The sequence below is a fragment of the Podarcis erhardii genome (genome assembly GCF_964252035.2).
Source record: "Podarcis erhardii genome assembly, chromosome: 5".
NCBI lineage: Eukaryota > Metazoa > Chordata > Lepidosauria > Squamata > Lacertidae > Podarcis > Podarcis erhardii.
This window is the reverse complement of record NC_138509.1, coordinates 50,204,583-50,220,103: the sequence shown is the minus strand read 5'-3', so window position 1 is coordinate 50,220,103 and position 15,521 is coordinate 50,204,583. Positions and strand designations below refer to the sequence as shown.

Here is a 15,521-nt window from a genome sequence, read left to right as displayed (position 1 = left end):
ACTGAAGTTTATACTAGCACCAAGCCTTCAACATAATGTCCTCTAAGTTGCAGTTGTTTTGATATTTCTATATAAATCAATTAGAATGGAATGTATAAAAAAATTGTTTGAAAATAAAGTTATACATTCATCAAACTAATACAAAAAGCCTTGGAAGCATGTGAAATATTTTATGCATGGAAAGATATGGAGCCATTCATGAATAAAAAATATTTTCCAAATAAAAAGGCTTATAGGTTAATGTTAGGACATGTGATTTTCTGTTTGTATTTTATCTGACCTTTCCTGAATTTGTGATGTTCATTACTCAAGTATATTTATACAAATAATTGTTGTGAAGTGTGTCTGTGTCTGTACTGGCACATAAATATTTTAAATTGGCATAATTAAACATGAATACTAATTCAGTTACAATGGGCAAGTGATCTATAACAGCTGGAATTCATTACAGCCTTGAGTAACAATACTGTATGTTGTCTGCTGAGGAAATATAGTGATAATGAATAGAGTTCTACCATATATCTTGTTTTTTTACCCCTCATTAGCATACCAGAGCAGAATATGCTGTCATGATAGTTATGAAATGCTTTGAAAGCACATATAGTAAACTAAAAAGGGAAACCAATGATTGAAGACTTTTGCTTTTGATCAGGAAATGGCAGCACCAAATTGTTAACTAATGTGCTTATTATTAAGTATTCTGATGGTTTGCTGCAGTTTTGTGCATTGAATGATACATGTGCTATTCTGAATGTATTCTAGTGAGAAACATAAAATATAATCAATGCGAGTTTCAGCATTTGTTTCAATGGATGATAGGTTGAAACTATCTTCATCACTTCTATTGCTTGCAAATAAAGCATCCTGTCACTTCTTTATTTTATTTGTTTAAGGCATTTGTATACTGCTTAATGTCCAAGATTTTTAAGCTGTGTACATAAAATACAGATAATGTGAACAGTTAAAATTTATCATAAAACAGAAGATGGCTTCAAAATGTTTGCTGAAATAGGAAAGTCTTCATCTAGTGCTGGAACTTCAGCAGGGAGAGAGTCTGTCAATCTCAGTCAGAAGGTGCAAGAGAAACACAACAGTCTATGGCATTAATGTTAAGATGGTGAATGATAGGCATGTGTATTTGGGAATCCCTCTGTGAAACCATCACCCACGTGGTTGCCAAAACACTCTCTCCCCAAATAATCCTTAGGTGGAGTCAAACAAAGCACTGTCCAGTGTGCATAGCTGAATCCTCCCAGGCTAGAAGTATGTAAGACATAGATTATAGAAAAAGAAAGTATTTATTGTAAATGTGGTTTTAACAATAAAGCACAGCATGCAGATACAGATAAAAGGTTCATTCAAATAAGTTGTACTCTGAGTTTGCCTGTTGAAATTAATGGATCATGGTCATATTTATTATTTTTATTTATTAAATTTATATTCTGCCCTTCATCCAAGGATCACAGGGTGGTTTGCAATATAAAAATGCAAAAATGCACAACATAGTAACAAACAAAAGCATTCATTAACTCAAAACAGTTGTTAATTCAATGGGTCTACTCTGAGTAAAGCCTAGTGGACTACCACCTATAGGCTGGCTTTATAATGAATCATTTTAACAACAATAAGAAAAGTTTTTTTCAGTCCCATCTAACACCCTATAGTTAAGTAATAAATTCCTGTGGTGTGTTGGAATCTCTATGCATGACCAGAAGCGCTCACATACAATAGTATTAGGGATACTGCTTTAATTGCAAGTTGGTGTGCAATTCCAAAATGTGAGCCATGGGATTTATATTCTCTAGCAGAATTTTGGCATCCATATTTAAGGAAATTACATTACTTGTGAATGTAATTCAGAGCCCCTCCAAGTGTCCCTATTTTCCAGGGCCAGTCCCGGATTTACAGATGCTGTCCCAGTTTCTGATTTGATCCCAGAATGTCCCGCTTTTCATTAGGACATCCCTGTTTTCATCAGAGAATGCTTATTGCAGTTCTATGAAAACTGGTTTTGCTGAAGTGCTGTTCTCTACAGAAGTGTAACAGAACAATTTTATTTTAAATGCTGTTCACAGCATTTCACACAGTGCACTGAAAAAACTAGTATTGCTTGATTTACCAACCCAAGCAATCTAAGAAATTAATATCTTGACCATCTAAAACCCCTGAATACTGTGAAACTACAGGAACTCAAAAGCATGAAAGCATTGGGAGCCTAAGAACAAAACCAACTTTTTATATTAATGCAAACTTAATTTCACTGTTGATATTTATCTACTGTACTTTTAAAAGTATTTTGGTGTTGGGGAATCCAATAATCAACCCCAAGTGAGACAGTAATAGCTTAAAAGTCTATGGCATATGAACATCTGACTCTTTTCTCTCTGTGAGAACTTTGTGATTCTCTGTAACAGCAGTTTTCTAAGAATCAGGCTTGACTTGCTGGTGGTGGGAAAGGTCCCTCCCCTTGATTTGCCCCATTGCAATTTCCCTTTATTTAGCTTTCTCTGAAAAACTGCTTTTGTTTTATTTACGTTGCAAACTGCCTTAGGATTTTTAGTTATAAAGGGTGGTGGCATATGCAATGCCATAAATAAATACAAAATGTCCTTGAATATTTCCCCAAAAGTTTCAGTGGGGATAAAAATTAGTTGTCAGGAGTGCATGGTAAGAAGGCACTTTCCCTCAACTTTGGTTTCAGTACAAAATGGTTGTGATTTATTATTGTTGTAAACTTCCTTGGTCATTTGTAGTGATGGAAAGCAAAGCAGAAAATCTGCCAGTAAATAAATGCAAGTTTTTGCTGTGCTGTTGACCACCGTAATATTTGACCAAATTACAGCTTCTGGATATGCATATTGGATAAGTGGCATTTGTTATCAGACACCAAGAGAACTAGGGATTGGTGGACTATGTTTTTGTTTCGTTGCTAGTTCGCCTTTGTTAGAATATGCTCTCCAGTCTTATTGCCTTCATGCCATCAAATGTCAATGCTTTTCAGAAAGGGTTGTGCAAAAACACTCTAGTCTCTCATTCATTTTTCATGTTTTACTTTTGCAGCTGTTTCTTGTCGTTGTTGTTGGTCGCTGCCGTGGTCTGGAAAATCAAACAAACCTGCTGGGCTTCTCGACGAAGAGAGGTATCAGTAACACTGGAATTACTATGATGGTTTTTTTTGTCTCAGAGCTGCAGGTGAACATGCAACCTGCTTGTCACACTTGGGAAATTAAGCAAAATCTTTTCACACATAACATTTTTTTCTTGCCATATTCAGGCAGTACAGGATAATCTACTTTCTTTGCTTGGATAAACGTGGCTAGTTTACTACAAGTTTGACCTGTGAAAAAACTGTGCTGCTACTTTTTTACATCCCCTTTGTAAGCAATAAATCAAAAATATCTGTTAAGGGTTAGCTGCAATTTTTCAAAGTTGGCCAAGGTCAGATTAGTTCGATATTTGCCCTGTTTTCATATATTTGGTGTACTCTGTCCACAACTGCTCTTTCTACATGTGCACCTGGATATTTTGCCCCTTTTTCTTGGCTTGTTTGGAGGGCAGGTAGGAGCACCTAACTTTAAAAAGCAAACATAGCTTTGGATTTGCCCCACCTCTCCCTCTTCCTGGTTTAGTATACATGAAGTGATGCTCAGTTCTGTTATGGTGCCTGCTGTATTCAGCTTGAAAATAAGAATCTGAAGTACATTTAGATGGCAGTCTTGATTCTTTCTTTGCACTTACAGCCATAGCTTCAGTTCAAGCTGCTGCTGCAAAAGAGGACACTTTGTGGTCACAGCTTGATTAAAATAAAAAATAAAAAAATCATCATTTGCATCCACAGCTTAAATTGGGTCGGATCTTTTAAGACTCAATGAGCATTTGCACGACGGTATAATAGTACTGAATAAATTAGATGGTGATTTAAAACTGTTGCTCTGAGAAACTTCAATATCACTGTGATAAGAATAAATGTTTTACCGGCTAAGCTGATCTTAGAAATATGTCACCCCTGTAGCCGTCAAAGCTTCCATGTCAAACTTTAAGACATAATGACTTGGACACAAAGAAATACTTGTGCAAGTGTATCCAGTCCATTTATTAGTAAGAGATATCGGGTTGGAATTGTGAGCACAACTCTGCTCATGAAATTATGCTTTCTTGACTCATCTCATCCACTGCAGCCACTTTGGCCTTCCAAAAGCCATTCCTGAGGCCCTCTCCAGAGGAATGGCATGGGGTGGGGCACGGTGAGCTTCATGAGGATGGGGTTCAGGAAGATTCCTTGTGTGAACAGAAGTGCTTTTCCACTGGTGCATAGTGTCACACCAATATACAAGTAATTCATATATAAATATTCATAAGCAGGGGGGGTTAATGGAAATTAAATATTGATATATCTTTTGAATATTATATAACATTAGGATAAAATTGTGCAAATAGTTACTTATCAGATTCTAAATAGTTACTTCAAGTTACCCCAATTTATTGCTTAGCTAGCTAGCTTCTTAAAATAGCCTGATATATTTTGTAACCTTCCTGAAATCCTCCAATAGCTCATTATTGACTGTAGAACGATAATGATGTCATCTGACCATTATCTTAATTACTTTAATTAGGTCAATTTATAATGTTATTTTAATTGGGAGGTGGGAAAATGAATACTATTCCAGAGTCATAGGAAAAATATTTAATTGCAAAGAAATTGATTTAACTATGATGTAGCTGTTGAGACTTCCATTGTACTGTTGTTTGTTACACTTTCCACAAAACATAGCACTCATGCACTCTGAAAATATTAGGTATGAAACATGTTTTGAAAACTCTTTCATGTACACATTCCTTTTGTGCTTAAATGCAAAGCAGAATGATACAGACTTGCATGTGTCAACCTTTTACGTAAAAAGGGCATCCTTTTATATCTACAAACTGAAGATTGTAGCCTATATGCTCTACACATGAGGAACACATTAAAGAGTGTAGAGCTGGACTGTGTCTTTTGCTCCTCCCTTGACATCACATTTCCTTCTTTCAACATCTATGCATTGCACACAGTTGTATACAGAGAAAGTCCAACATGGGAGCTCCTACTCATGAGTCGAGGCTCTTCATAATAAAGTGCTCCTGCTCTGGACTTTCTTTGCATGTAACTGCATACAACATAAGTCACATAATATTATACTATGTGTGAGGAGAATGGTTTGAAATGCAAAAGCTAATTAAAACTAATTTAATCTTAAATTAAGGCACAGCAAAAAATACCAGAGCGAATATTCTGATTATTTGAACAAACCATTAATTTTATCCATGCTTATACACAAATCACTTATGAAGCATGACTTAATATATTTGGTTAGAATTAATATGACAGAGAACTAAAACACAACCTCTGTCAATTATTCCAATCTAAACAGTTTTTCTGCCAATAGAGAAATTGGATATATTTTTTTAAGTACCTGTAAACATTGTTAATATCATGTTGTCTTGCTATTTATGGTTAAATACATGTCAGAGATTTGAATAATGATTGTGTCCAAGTGTTTACTAATCCTGAATGGTTGGATTCAGTTCATATTCTATTAAAAGGAACCCAAGTTTCACTGATTTTAAAATGGACTTAAGTTTAGCAAATTTACATCATGTTTTTCTATGCATGTGTTCATGGAAGTTAGTTCCATTATGTTCAGAGGTGCTTACTTCTTTGTAGGCCAAGTCCAGTGAAGCTGTAGGTGGGGGTGCATGCAGCAAATAACAACATATAGCCAGGTGTTGGATTGAAATTGGGCCACAACTTTATTGATTACAGCAGAATAGATTTGGTGTAGGCATTGGTCATATATCCATTAATCAACCAGCCCACTTACTGGCTGATATGTTGTTCACTAAAAGACAGGGGTTGGCTGATGCTGGGGTTCCTCATGGTACAAACCATTTCTGGTAGGCCCCATTCAGCCACTGGTAGGGGATGCTCTGGTCCTTCAGCCCCCAAGCTGGGCTTCTGGACAGAGAATGCTACCCTCCAGGGTCACTTAAGGGAATTCCCATACATATGGGATGGGTAGAGTGTCTCTTCCTCCTAAGGACCCAGCCAGTGCCTCTCCCATCTAGATAAGTTGTGATGATTGTTATGAGGTAGGTGGAAACTCCCCATAATTAAAGCCAGTTTGCATGTAGGCAAAATTCCTCCCAGCCCTAAAATGAGCAACAGTCTATATCAACGTCATTGGTCAACAGACTCATTTCTGCAGAGGAGTCAGAGGTTTACAATAGAGGGTAAGTGGGAGGGAAAGTCTGCCATTACTGAGGTAGGGTGCGCATGCAAGACCCACCTTTAATGCCCAAGGAGTGGACCAGAGGGCAGTCTATTTTCTTGCAACTTCATTTGAAGGATGGGCTGTGCCTGTCTCAGGCACTGTGTGCAGATGTAAGGTCTCATGAGCCAAACTAGAAGCTATATTAAGCTTATCATTGGTGCCTGTGAATAGCAGAATCTTCACAGTTGGACATGCTTGAAAGCTTTCTCACAGTCAGGGGCCCTCATTTGCATTTCATGTTAAGGCACAATGCCCCAAAAGCACTGTAATTGCTGCTACATCCTGCTTCTGGTTGCTATATGCTCCAAGCCCATTTCCTTCATGTCTTTCTACAGTGCTGGGCAGGTTCTTAGGCTGAATGGTGTAGAAGGCATTGTAAATCACTTGAGGAGGGAATGGAGCAAAACTGGTGAGAGTTGTGGTCTTGAAAGAGTCTTGAGGGCTGTATAGTGAGCCTAAAGTTCCTCACCCTGTTCACATAATTAAATATTTTTCGCAAGTAAATGTTATTTCCATTTTTATGAACAAAATATTTTGTATATGGGAAGTATCCGTGGAATTAATACTAGCATTGTTCCTGGTGTTCTGCTCTCCAGAGGTAACATTGGGAGTTGGTCACCAAAATTATGTCTGCCTTCAAAGGTGAACAATCTCTAGTTTATGAATTATTTTTGTTAAGGGTCTGCATTAACTAATCCCCCTCATCAGTACTTGAAACAGAACTGCTTTGAAATGCAATGGCCCTGTGCTTCCTCATTAATGACAATTTTACATTCTGTTGGAATTGGGCATTTATACATCCATTGCAAAAGTTGAGGCAAGTAATTAGCCAGAGGTTCAGCAGCTTTTTAGTGAAGAGACTTTTAAGTGGTGGTATTATAAGTGAATGCTTTCTTCTTTATAGGTCTCCTATGCAAAAGTGTAGGCTTTGATGTTATTGACGTTGAATATTATAGTTGGAGCTTTTTTTTAGTCATGTGGTTATTAGTAAGAAGCAAATACAGGTCAAAATGGAGATTCAGGTTTCACATTCAGTAGCTTGTTACATTTTCACTGACAGGAGCTGGGATCGAAATAACTGCTGACTCTTCTCTATACCCAGGATGGCTTTGGGCTTGTGACTCCACAGGAACTGATTTTTACACCGAGACCTTTTTATGAGGTGGCTTAGTGAGCATTTACTTATCAAAGACAGGCAGAAAGGAAAGCAAACACTGGGTTCACCCAAGCCCTATCTAGACTAACTCTTTGGATCCCTGTCAATGCCTTCTTTGTCCTTTTAAATAACCACTTTTTTGTTGTTTAAATAACCACTCTTTCTTTGTATACACAAACCACTCTTTTGTATTTTAATTCTTTGAGCAGCACAAAGTTGTTTCCAAATAATTGAAAATCATTATTTGAATTCAAATTGTGAGTAATTTTATTAGGTCTAATTAAATAATCATAGCTAACATACTGAACATACATTGGTAGGAAGCAGCATCACAACAGCAAGCTGTGCCCCCCCCCAGCCTATATGCAATCAGCCAGAGCTGTCCCTGAGACCCCAAGTCCTGGCCTGGCTACCCTGCCAATTGACTCTAGGGACCCACTTAGCATTGAGCTGCCCCTACTGTATGATGATTCCTTCCTGGCAAGCTGTGCTGTGATCCAGCAAGAGATTCAAACTGAGCCCACTGATTTCATGAAATGCTGGTGCAAGCCATCTGTGAAGTAAACACATTTGAGTGTATAGAGAATGACTTATAAGTCTGGTAAATATTACAAATATAGGGTTTGCCAACACCATGTTTAACTGTGTGCTTGCAGCTGCCCCATTTAATTTGTGTAGTCCACATGACAATCCAATCTCAATGCTTTTCACGTGTAAATTTGGGTTCACCTGATACAGGGATAATCTGGTAAATTAGAGGAAATTTCAAACTACTCAAATTGGCCTTCACATACAATTTGTTTCAGTGTTTTTCAGTGGGTGGATCAGATGTCATTTTTTACTACCTTCCTTTCCATTTGCCCTACTTCCTCACTGCTTTCATTTCATTTTCAGCTGTACTTATACAGTGATACCTCGGGTTAAGAACTTAATTCGTTTTGGAGGTCCGTTCTTAACCTGAAACTGTTCTTAACCTGAGGTACCACTTTAGCTAATGAGGCCTCCTGCTGCCGCTGCACCACCACTGCACGATTTCTGTATTCATCCTGAAGCAAAGTTCTTAACCCAAGGTACTATTACTGGGTTAGCGGAGTCTGTAACCTGAAGTGTCTGTAACCTGAAGCGTCTGTAACCCGAGGTACCACTGTAATGATTTCTGGTGTGCTCCTGAACAGAAGAATACATTTTTCTTTTGATTCTCTCAGATTTGCACAAAACCAGAAAACTGTACAACCAAACTACATAAAAAAATCTACACCAGATATATTGGACAGCAATCTGAAAAGTGTGTGCTGAGGATTTACAGTTGCTTTAATTTCTTTTGCAGTGGGATAGTAGGGGCATGTCAGGAGCTTAGCTTTTTATATACATTTTTCTTTTGATCACTCAGATTTGCCTGTGTGCTTTTGCACATACTTGAGCAGGGATTTTTTAAAAAGGGGGGAAAGGGGGGGGGAACAATTTGAATGGGGGGGGACTGGCTTAACAGCTAAATGATGCCCAAATGTTGATGAGCCCACAGCATCCTATAGAATGTTATTTATCTTTGTCATGAACTAAAATTTTCACTGTAGACCATAATTTATTATAATGCCATTATTCTGAGCAGCTACTTATTTGCTTAACATGGATGCCAAGATAAATTAACCATACTTTTTTCCTATTTATAATTAATAATTTACATATAACCTTTGGCTTTTCTTTTATCTTCAAGTATTGATATAAGACATATAAAATCAGCCTGTATGTGGAAAGAATGCTTTGAAATGCAAAATCTAATTAAAATGGATGCAGTGTTATTTTAGGACTGTTGAACGATACTATAGGGAATATCATGAATATTTGAACAGACCATTATTTTTTTATCTGTGCTATTCAATTTATGCACCAGTCAATTGTGAAAAATGAGCTGGTTCTTTTGGTTTGAGTATAGTGAACAAGAGAGGTAAATCGGCTGAAACACAAGTAATCAACACAATGAAACCATTTCTATACTTTTATTTGGGGATGTCTACTTAGAATAAATTGTTAATTTGATCTGACATTACATGGGAAGTCATATAGATGCTTCATTTGCAGTTGCTGGTGATGAATTCCATCCTGTACATGAGATAAAGCTGGCAGGCTCTACTCCCTTTCCCAGTGGGTTATGGCTAGCACAAGTTTTCTTCCTACTATGGTCAAAGAGGCCTTCAAAGCTTGATTGGCGGCAGCTGTGGGTAGCAAGGCTGATGGATTCCCACAGCACTTAGAGAAGGGAATTGATGCTTCTTCTCATAAGTGGAGAATAATTAAGGAAAAACAAGGAGGGCACTGCTCTAGCTCTCTATAGGATGTATGCAAGTTGCTGCCAGCAGACTTAACTCAGTACCATGACTTACAGCTGCAGCAGTTCTGTGAGGACACAGGTAAGGAAGGAAAGAGTTGAGATTGGTTTGGATACAGCCAGCTAGCGAAGAAATGCAAAGCAGAATCTCATAAAGGAACTATATTCGAATATACTAAGCTGTCAGGGGTGAGCAGGAAGTAGATAGAAGTCCCATAAATCCCAGCCACAGAACTCATTCCCAGAAGGCTGGTGAATCTCTCTCAAAAGAGTAAGGGCACTTCCAGATGTTCCTGGTTTTCAAGTGGGATTCATTCACATACCAGCAAATTCAGGTTGTAGTATTAAAGCTGATTTTGATCTCTTGTGTGACAAACCCACTTCCCTAAAAGATCAGGCTTCTTGTGATAAGGAAAATTACGGGGAAACAAATTAGAATGAACCAGGCCATCTAAAAGTGCTCTAGGAGTGACAGCTACCAATAAGTTCTGCAAGACTCTTTCAGGATCTGCAGGCTGCTTCCTACCAGGGAGCCCTCAAGATCAGCCTTCCCTAGAATTTCTCCTGGCCCTAAGCCTAGCCCGAGTACTGTTAGGAGACCCTACAATGCTGTAACTTGGACTTGGACTCAAGAAAAGTTTTGAGTCTGTTTCCCTGGGGGCATGACACCCTCACAATCCCTTCTCTATCTCTGTTCCTAACCCCTAGGAGAGTGTACTCAGAATATAAATGAATATCCATTTTAGAAGGGAATGGGATCCTTCTAAAAGATCACTTTACACTTTCTTGGAGTGATGAATCCCTGTTTCTAGGAGGGGAGTATCTATCAGGCTGGGGTCAGGGCACCATGTCCCTGAAGGTCTCATCTACATAGCTTCTCCAGTTCAGCTGTGTGAGCCAAAAAAGAACAGACTTGTAGAAAGCACAGGCCAATGAAGTCTGCCCTACAGGCTGATACTTTTACATGTGACACTCTGATTGATGCACTGCATAGTTTTCAAACCCTTCTGGCTTTCCAGCTTCATAATTGGCTCAGTCTTTAAGACAGCAACAATAGGGAGAAAGATGCTTGCTGTGGCCTTGATTGTGCCCTTGATAGAGGAACAGCTTTTCAGGCAGGAGAATTTATGGGGATTTGATTTTCACAAGGAGGTAGCTACTAAGGAGGGCCTATGTTCTGTGGGAAGCTACAATTGTAATACAAACTGTGTTATGGTATGGGTTCAATGCATAATTCCAAACATTTCCAAATTGGAACTGCTCAGCTACATCCCTAGTTCAGATCTTTGGAAACCCTGAATTCTCTTGAAGAGTTTGTTTTAACGCATTGTAAACCAGAAGATAGGTGGGTGAAGCAGTAAGTTGAAGCTAGAGAAGGGACTCTTGAGGACAGTGCTCATGGAATCTCAGTTCCATATTCTGTTACCTTGTTGTCTTAAACACATCCAACTTCACTCTGTTTCTCTCACTCACATTGTGCCATTTACGAGGAAAATGGTATGGGGCATTTGCTGATGCATTTCTTGGTGTCTTCTGCTTGAACCCTGGGAAGGCAACAATTCAGGTTGCTGAATTAATCCTTGCATGGCTTGGGATACCAGTACCTGAAGGAACACCTCTTTCTTTCAGATTCTTAAACAATTTTTACATTTTTATTAGTATTCTTTAACATCATTTATGGAGTTTCTTTGGTCTGTCCTTGAGGAGGCAATTTTTTTGTTCGTTTGTTAAGGCTGGCTACGCCATATTAATTTGAAAGGTTGTATTTGTTTATATTGAATATCTTTAATTATTTTATTCTAAGTTGCCTAGAGGCTTTGGCATAGGTGGCTCATGAATTTAATAAATAACTTAACTTGCTGGAACAGAGGTATTCAATAGTTTATCAACAAAACAATGAACCACTTGCTCATAAATCATATTATATATTGTGTTTATTTATTAAACAAGGTAATTGCCAATACAATTTGCATGGTTGGAAGCTGCATTCTCCCAAGATCTTCAGCCAGCTGGCAAAGGGTAGCAAAGTAGTTTTCTTCACATGCAAGGGGGTGGGGGAGTGTGAAATTATGATATTTTAGATTGCAGTTCCCATACACGCTTTTGCTCTTTTGATACCAGTGGTCACTTCTCAAGGTTTTCCATTTAGTCTCATTTCCATTTGTTCTTTTGATACCACTGGTCACTTACCAAGGTTTTCCATTTAGTCTCATTTCCATTTGCTCTGCTGAACATATTTAATATGCTCCATTATTGCAATTGCAGTTTTCTTTTCTAAGATAGATGTTTGTTAAATCTCAACTGAAGGTGCCTTTGATGTTGAATGGCTGGCATTTATGATAACAATAAAATAACTTGTATAAATGCGGGTACACATAATCATGGCTGGCAGCAATTTATTGTTGTATGTAGTGCGTGTCCTGCATATTTAATACAAGTTTCTGAGAAGATAATATGATTGTAGTTATGTGGGACTAATGGTAAGATAAGGAAATTGGTTGTTTTTCATACAACTTAGAGATTTGCAATAATACTCAATTGCAAGCTAGGGAAAATCCCAATTTAAATGAGAAAAATGCTTCAGGATTTCTTTGGCAAGGTTAATGCTTAGTTCCTCTGTGAAAGAAGGCTGTAAATATGCTGTTAGGAGTGTCACTGATTTTGTCTTTCTGTTTCCTATAAATATTAAATATTAAATAGTACATAGTAAGCTCTTTGGAATACACAAAGTACCCCAGAAAGAGCACTGCTCCTCCCTTAACACCCCACACTGTAAAGAGTGCTCACAAACATTTGTCATCATTTCACATTTATTATAATAAGCATATTTTTTGCAAGCAATTTCCCCCATATGTATTTTTGTACCTTATCTTCACACACTCATTATAAGCATTCTTGTACACATTTATATGGCTGTAGAACAGCATTGCAGAATTCAGAGAAGTGTAACTTTCAAAAGTTAGCTGTGTTTCGGGGTGCCTATTCTTTCTGGAAGAGAGCATTAGAAGAGGACCAAAATTATGAGTCTTAAATCATCAGAGAGTTAGGGACTTGTCTGTCCCCTGCAAGGGAAGGCAGGCTCCAGTGGATTGAGAGGACAAGACCAATAGTGGATCCAAGGTCAAGAAGGTGGTTTCTGCATATGCTGAGATGAGGGGCAGGGGAAGGTAGCTCATCTAGGAGAAAGAAAACTCTGATCTGAAACCTCCACTGCCTTGCGGTTACACTCATTCATGAGAAAGGGCTTGCGAGTAAACCCTATGAATAATTTATCTGTTGCCTTGCAAGACATTTTTTGGGCAGCCCAGGACCTCCATATTACACTGCCGAGGCTTATGCCCCAGAATAAAAGCAAATAAAATCGAAAAGAGCAATTAAAAGCGACAGGTAAAAGCTAAAAATCCAATGCAGCAACAATACTGTAATCAAAACAGAAAGCCTGAAAAAAGGAAATTAGTCTTAAAAATAGCTGGTGATTGTTACTGAGAGGGTCCTGTCCCATGTTACTGCCAACTGCAACTCTCATGGTAGACACAATGCAAAGCTCTTCTGATGACAACAGTAGGGAGCCTTAAGAGTGCTTTGCCTGTCCTCACTCAACAGCATGATGTTGCAATTGTGTTTTATCACACGTAAACCAAATTCCTAGAAATCAGGCTTGAAAAAACATAGGCTTATCGGAATGCAATGGACTAACAGCATCAAATATGTGAGAGTGAACAAAGCATGGCAGTTCCACAGAAAGTGATTAGTGAGAAATCTGATATATTGATAGACTCATGATTTCATTTTACAATTTATACCTAGAAATCCACAACTGAAGGACAGATAGTACCATGAAACATTATCATTTGTCTGCACACTCACACTTTTTTTTAATTCTCTGTGACAATTTAGTTTGCTGCAGTAGTATTCTGAACTAAGGGACAGCAAAAAAAAGAAAAAGGATAGCTAATCAGATCTTGGGTTTGTTATTTATGTACAGCATTAATTTTACAATTTCTACAAGCCATGCTTTTATTAATGTTTTTAATTTAAGAAGCTGTTTCTGTCATTATTGGTATAGTTGCCATAATGGTGAAGCAGCGCAGAAATAGAAAAGGCATTCTGTAATATATGACTTAAATAAAGAAAACAAATGTAATGGATTAATAAGAATTTCAAGCAAAGCCAGCAAGCTGAAGTATTCTTCCTTCAAGCTGAGACATTTTGTGGGGAGTAAGAAATAAACTAGCTAACTAGCTAACTCAGGACTAAATACAAATTATTATTATTATTGAATTTATATACCACCCTGTACCCGGAGGTTTCAGGGCGGTTCACAGAGTAAAATCAAACTACAAAGTACATAATCAAAATAAAAACAGCAAGCCAATAACCCCCCCCCTCCCATTTTAAAAGGGCATAGGATGTAAACCAGATCAACCAAAGGCCTGGTTAAAAAGGAACACTTTTCCCTGGTACCTAAAGGTGTATAATGAAGGCGCCAGGCAAACTTCCCTGGGGAGAGCATTCCACAGAAGGGGAGCCACTGCAGAGAAGGCCCGTTCTCATGTTGCCATCCTCCGGAAATCTCGAGGAGGAGGCACACGAAGAAGGGCCTCAGATGATGTAAACTGATCATTTTTTTCAACCGTTTCTTATACCTGAAATATAAACACTTTGGGTATTAAAAATACTGTATTATTTCCAGACATAGTCATGCTTAAAGTAGACTCATTGGAATGAATCGGATTTAAGTTAGACACTAATGCAAGTCCTATTAATTTCAATGGGTCCATTCTAAGTATGTTTGAGTCTGGATGCAGTGCATTAGATTTTACTACTTCCAGATTTCCCTAGGTGAAATAAAGGACTAAATAACAGATGAGAAACAACAGAAAAATAGTCCCTTGATGATGTGAAGTAAGTCATCATATGTATCAAATCAGCAAGTGCTGGACTTTGACCAGCTGTGAAGATTACTACTATATTCATTGAGCCATCCTTTGGGGAGAAAACCTCACAGTATTGTTGTGAATGTGAATCAGATATTACTTTCACAACCAAAAGGGGGAATTTGTTGATTTATTAAAGGGTATAGCCAGTGACTTTATATAAAACAAGCCTGCTTTGAAAGTGGAAGATTGGAGTCAGGTCAGACTAAATGGTGAACAAGGTGAGCAAATGTTATCCCTTCTCCCCAGCCCAGCACCCACATTTTCCCTTTCAAGCCCCATATTTATCAATTCCAACCTTACAAACTTTGTTACAGTGACTTGAGCTAAGGAAAACAATAATGAGTGTCTAGTTAAGCCTCTCTCAAAGACATGTTTGGTCCTTTTGCTCTTAACATAATTTACAAATGTTTTGTTGAGGATCCAGAGAACAAAGACCCCTGATTATTTTTGAGTGTACGCAATTAAAAGGGAAACACGAAAAAGAAATTATTACCTCATTTGGTTCTTAATTTGGTGTTTAATTTTTAAAATAGGTATCCTCCTACAAGTCTTAGAATTACAGTAACAGAACTTTTGAGTTAATTTTGTACCTGGTTTTCCAAAGCTGGACGTTTTTAAGGCCTTTCTCAGAAATGATACTTCATGATCAAGAGTAGCCACCAAAGATCTACCTTCAAACTTTTGTTATGATAATAAAGATAAGAGGGTAACTACTGGATTCTTTCTCTGTACTTGTGTATTCCTCATCCTACCCACAAGAGCTACCTATCAGAAAATAAGAGTTTGGCAAG

At 37.9% G+C, this 15,521-nt stretch overlaps 1 protein-coding gene across 3 annotated transcripts in view; it reads left to right on the top strand.

Moving 5' to 3' along the window:
* ATRNL1 (attractin like 1) overlaps nucleotides 1-15,521 on the top strand; it is a 514,893-nt gene that overhangs the window by 270,481 nt on the left and 228,891 nt on the right. For all 3 annotated transcript variants that reach the window (XM_081863641.1, XM_081863642.1, XM_081863643.1), the window contains exon 26: nucleotides 3,061-3,139. In XM_081863641.1, the coding sequence (XP_081719767.1) occupies nucleotides 3,061-3,139 (79 nt within the window). The remainder of the gene's footprint in view (nucleotides 1-3,060; nucleotides 3,140-15,521) is intronic.